The 6,000-nt window shown below is 41.5% G+C and overlaps 1 protein-coding gene across 5 annotated transcripts in view; it reads left to right on the forward strand.

Moving 5' to 3' along the window:
* ACOT7 (acyl-CoA thioesterase 7) overlaps positions 1-5,413 on the forward strand; it is a 231,725-nt gene extending 226,312 nt beyond the window's left edge. For all 5 annotated transcript variants that reach the window (XM_044282138.1, XM_044282142.1, XM_044282140.1 and 2 more), the window contains one exon: positions 4,310-5,413. In XM_044282138.1, the coding sequence (XP_044138073.1) occupies positions 4,310-4,414 (105 nt within the window). In that variant the 3' untranslated portion in view covers positions 4,415-5,413. The remainder of the gene's footprint in view (positions 1-4,309) is intronic.
* The last annotated feature ends 587 nt before the right edge of the window (positions 5,414-6,000 follow it).

The following is a 6,000-nucleotide window of genomic DNA, read 5'->3' on the forward strand; positions in this document are numbered from 1 at the left end:
TATTTAATTCAATTGGCTCTGTACAATAGTTTTGTTCTCTACAGTAAGGCTGGGAGAACTGGATCCTTCCTCAAATTTCAGGAAGAGATCATCGCGAACCTCCTGTATCCAGGAGGTTCCGTGGCCCCATCCACCAGTGTAGTTAGCCGTCTACACGAGTGACACTTCCCCAGTGTCATTGCTGGTACCTCAAACCGACCGCCACCCCGAAAAAAATGTCGTGTCTGTAGCAGGAGTGGAATAAGGCGTGACACCCGCTATTTCTGTCCTGACTGTCCCGACCACCCTGCCCTATGCTTAGGGGAGTGTTTCCGAAAGTACCACACACAGGTACACCTAGCATAGGGATCATCTCATCAGGATAGGCACACAGGGCTATTAGGGCCCATTCACTCACAGCTGCTGCAAACGTCTCCTTTCACATGGGACAAAGTGCATAACGCACTTCGCCACATCTTTGGGCGATTTGCGCTTTGCACATTGACCCATGGGGAAGGAGAGGTTTGTTCTATAAAGGTAAAAAAAAAAAAAAAAAAAAAAAAAACACCAGTAAGCAAACAGGTTAATGTTTAGTTCCAAAAGTTAAAGTTACATGTTCTGTTCCAAAGTTAATAAAATTATTGCGTTGTGGCCTGTTTTTTTTTTTTTTTTTTTTTTTTTTCTTTTTTTACCTTCCAGGTGGACCAACCGATCTACTAGCTGCAGCACCGATGTGCATTCTGAGTCGGTGTATGCGGCGCTGCAAGACGGGATTTTCTCCTCTGCAGTGACAGATATGTTTGCCGAGGCATACGAGCTGAGGAGGAGGAGGCGGCGTTCCTATGCTTTGGCAAGCACTTTGTGTATATATATATATATATATATATATATATATAAAAAAAATCCCGGCAATGATTTATTCATCCACATCGATTGATGCGAATGGAGAAATCTGGTTTGCCAGGGCATACGAGCTAAGTGGGTATGGATGTTGGGCGGAGCTCCTATGTCCTGGCAGACGCCTTTCCCCTCCATTTTTTTTTTTTTTGGCAGAGATTTTTTCATCCACATTGATCGATGCGAATGAAGAAATCTGTGCCGTTCATTTTTTTCTTTCAGCCCAGAGGCTGAACGGAAAAAAAAATCTCATTACCTGTATGCTCAATATAAGGAGAATAGCAGAAACTCCTAATGCTGGCCATACATGTAATGATTGCGGAGACCCTCAAATGCCAGGGCAGTACAAACACCCCACAACTGACCCCATTTTGGAAAGAAGACACCCCAAGGTATTTGCTGAGGGGCATATTGAGTCCATGAAAGATTTAAATTTTTGTCCTAAGTTAGCGGAAAGTGAGACTTTGTGAGAAAAAACAAAAAAAAATCAATTTCCGCTAACTTATGCGAAAAAAAAAAAATTTCTATGAACTTGCCAGGCCCCTCATTGGATACCTTGGGGTGTCTTCTTTCCAAAGTGGGGTCACATGTGGGGTATTTATACTGCCCTGGCTTTTTAGGGGCCCTAAAGCGTGAGAAGAAGTCTGGGATCCAAATGTCTAAAAATGCCCTCCTAAAAGGAATTTGGGCACCTTTGCGCATCTAGGCTGCAAAAAAGTGTGACACATCTGGTATCGCCGTGCTAAGAAGAAGTTGGGGAATGTGTTTTGGGGTGTCATTTTACATATACCCATGCTGGGTGAGATAAATATCTTGGTCAAATGCCAACTTTGTATAAAAAAATGGGAAAAGTTGTCTTTTGCCAACATATTTCTCTCACCCAGCATGGGTATATGTAAAATGGCACCCCAAAACACATTCCCCAACTTCTCCTGAGTACGGCGATACCAGATGTGTCACACTTTTTTGATGCCAAGGTGGGCAAAGGGGCACATATTCCAAAGTGCACCTTTCGGATTTTGCAGGCCATTTTTTACACATTTTGATTGCAAAGTACTTCTCACACATATGGGCCCCTAAATTGCCAGGGCAGTATAACTACGCCACAAGTGACCCCATTTTGGAAAGAAGACACCCCAAGGTATTCCGTGAGGGGCATGGCGAGTTCCTAGAATTTTTTATTTTTTGTCGCAAGTTAGTGGAATATGAGACTTTGTAAGGAAAAAAGAGAGAAAAAAAAATCATCATTTTCCGCTAACTTGTGACAAAAAAAAAAAAAATCTAGGAACTCGCAGTGCCCCTCACGGAATACCTTGGGGTGTCTTCTTTCCAAAATGGGGTCACTTGTGGGGTAGTTATACTGCCCTGGCAATTTAGGGGCCCAAATGTGTGAGAAGTACCTTGCAATCAAAATGTGTAAAAAATGACCGGCGAAACCCGAAAGGTGCACTTTGGAATATGTGCCCCTTTGCCCACCTAGGCTGCAATAAAGTGTGACACATCTGGTATCGCCGTACTCAGGAGAAGTTGGGGAATGTGTTTTGGGGTGTCATTTTACATATACCCATGCTGGGTGAGAAAAATATCTTGGTCAAATGCCAACTTTGTATAAAAAAAATGGGAAAAGTTGTCTTTTGCCAAGATATTTCTCTCACCCAGCATGGGTATATGTAAAATGACACCCCAAAACACATTCCCCAACTTCTCCTGAGTACGGCGATACCACATGTGTGACACTTTTTTGCTGCCAAGGTGGGCAAAGGGGCACATATTCCAAAGTGCACCTTTCGGATTTCACCGGTCATTTTTTACACATTTTGATTGCAAAGTTCTTCTCACACATTTGGGCCCCTAAATTGCCAGGGCAGTATAACTACGCCACAAGTGACCCCATTTTGGAAAGAAGACACCCCAAAGTATTCCGTGAGGGGCATAGTGAGTTCCTAGAATTTTTTATTTTTTGTCGCAAGTTAGTGGAATATGAGACTTTGTAAGAAAAAAAATAAAAATAAAAATCATCATCATTTTCCGCTAACTTGTGACAAAAAATAAAAAGTTCTATGAACTCGCTATGCCCATCAGCGAATACCTTAGGGTGTCTACTTTCTGAAATGGGGTCATTTGTGGGGTTTTTCTACTGTTTGGGCATTGTAGAACCTCAGGAAACATGACAGGTGCTCAGAAAATCAGAGCCGTTTCAAAAAGCGGAAATTCACATTTTTGTACCATAGTTTGTAAACGCTATAACTTTTACCCAAACCATTTTTTTTTTTGCCCAAACATTTTTTTTTTTATCAAAGACATGTAGAACTATAAATTTAGCGAAAAATTTATATATGGATGTCGTTTTTTTTGCAAAATTTCACAGCTGAAAGTGAAAAATGTCATTTTTTTGCAAAAAAATCGTTACATTTTGATTAATAACAAAAAAAGTAAAAATGTCAGCAGCAATAAAATACCACCAAATGAAAGCTCTATTAGTGAGAAGAAAAGGAGGTAAAATTCATTTGGGTGGTAAGTTGCATGACCGAGCGATAAACGGTGAAAGGAGTGTAGTGCCGAAGTGTAAAAAGTGGCCTGGTCATGAAGGGGGTTTCACCTAGCGGGGCTGAAGTGGTTAAGAAGCCTGTGCCTCTTAATAAATTTGGCGCACTTTACGTCAACGCACTTTATACTTAAACTGGCCTATGTAACACCAGTCCTAGTATATCTGCCCCAAAGACTCTACCAGCAGAATAATGCAGCTCTGGAGAATAATACAGCCTGTGACTCAGGATGAGTGCTAGATAAATAATGTAATGTATGTACACAGTGACTCCATCAGCAGAATAGTGAATGCAGCTCTGGAGTATAATACAGGATGTAACTAAGGATGAGTGCAACATAAGCAAAACACTCATTTATCGGGTAATTTTTATTGTTTGTGCTGCACAAAAGATAATCGTTTTCCAGTAGCAGATTGTGCTGTAGCAACATGATCTGCTGCCGGGAAACAATGAGACAGTTTGGGGAAGAGCTCTGGAGGAGATTGGTGCATGTAAGGAAGGAACGCTTCCTTCCTGACACTCTGCTAGATCATCGTCCTGTGTAATGGGACCATAAGTAGTGTATATACACAGTGCTTTCACCAGCAGAATAGTGAATGCAGCTCTGGAGTATGATACAGGATGTAACTCAGGATCAGTACAGGATAATTAATGTTGTGTATGTACATATTGGCTCCACCAACAGAATCACGAGGGCAGCTCTGCAGTGTAATACAGGATGTAACTCTGGATCAGTACACAAGAAGTAATGTATATACAAAGTTACTCCCATGCTTGGAAATTGTAAAATTGTTGACATGTTTTTGTACGTTGCTTACTCGTTTGTCTTTATACTTTAATGCACATAGTATGTTTATCAGATACATTTTTTTAAAATCTTAATATAGATTGAGACTGAAGAAGAAAAGAAGCGATTTGAGGAAGGAAAAGGCCGCTATCTGCAAACCAAAGCCAAGAGACAGACGAACTCACAGTCCCTGACCCAACAATAATGGCATCATCGAAGGATCTGCCACAGGGATCAGGAAAATAAAGCCTTGATAAAAGGGAACACTGGCCAAACTGATCACCGAGTATAGTGTTATGTGATGTAAATGATAATATTAACTTATTTTAGGCTCTACTGTTGTTTCTGCACTCAGATTACACACATCTATAGGTGGGAATGCAGTGTCTATGTAATGAGCAGTAATGCGATTTAGGATTATCAATAGGTAGTAATGCACAGCTGTATACTGTAGGTCTATTACAAATCCAGCTATTCGTCCAGTCTCAATGACATTTGCCCCTTGCTTTTTCATATAATAACACCAGATAATGTGCCCATAACAAGGGAATACATACCACAAAGGCAGGAAATGCATCTGCTATCCTTAGAGAAAGGGGCCACCCTTTGTGGTCTTATCTTCTTTGCCATTTAGGTGACAAGAACCTAGAGGTGCTGCATTTTAAGCAAACAAGGGGGTATGGACCAAGGGTCATAGAAAGTGGGATGAAAAAGGAAACAAACACCAGACTCTTCTGTCCAGAGTGGCAAAATCCTGCACCTCAAAGAGGTTGTACCGTATTTTTATTTTTATTTTTTTTCCAGCGGTACCTGTGGAGAAACCATTACTCACTTGCTCCCTGATGCGTCATCCTGGTTCTCGGACTGTCTTCACTGGACTTGTAGTCCCCATCTGTCAGCTTCCACATATACAGGCTTATGTGCGTCGCAGTAGCCAATGACTGGCTACAGCGGTGATGTGTCCTCAAGAGGCACATGGCCACGCAGTGATGTGCCTGGGGACATCTCACCACTGAGGACAGTCATTGGGTGCTGTGATGAACATGAGCCAGAACGTGTATGGATTTCTCCTCAGATAGAGCTCTGTGCAACCCCTTAAATGGCAGCCTAAAAAAAATACATTTATAGCAAAGTATTCCAAAGCCATATGGCTTATGTGGAAAATCCTGATGTTTTAGAACAAAATAAAAAGTTTGGCATCCATCGCAGATTACTTTGGAAACTCTTGTTCCCAATAATTGCCCATGTAAAGGTGCCATTGATCACCCAGCGAAAAAACAAGCACTTGCTTGTTGCGTGATCGCATCTTTCATGCAGCACCTAAAATCGCAATTTTCCGGCAGCACATTACTCTGTTTATAATGAATCTGTATGGGGAATGAGCAAACACAGCAGCAATCGCTCATCCCCATATAGAGATGATTGTAGCATGTGGATGCAGCTCAACAAGTGGGCAATGATCGGGAACAAACATTTCCCCATCAAAGACTGATTTATATTTAACAGATTATTTCGGCTCAGACAGTATTAACATTGTAGCACCCCTCCACCATTCAACAATCCACTTATGGACTGGGTTAGATGGTACATATATGCCCGTCGATTTATTGGAAAGAATACATTGGTAAAAGGCCATAATCATGAAGACAGGACACCTTTAAGGGGACATCAACTCTTTGCCTTTTGTCCTGTGCACCTTCCAGAAGTTCATTTTTCAGTTTGCTTGATTACCCATGAGTTTATGCTATATGTCCATTCCCTGTATTATTAGGCTTCCCTAGTCTTTACATG

The sequence above is a fragment of the Bufo gargarizans genome, chromosome 2, assembly GCF_014858855.1.
Source record: "Bufo gargarizans isolate SCDJY-AF-19 chromosome 2, ASM1485885v1, whole genome shotgun sequence".
In the NCBI taxonomy this organism is placed as follows: Eukaryota; Metazoa; Chordata; class Amphibia; order Anura; family Bufonidae; genus Bufo; species Bufo gargarizans.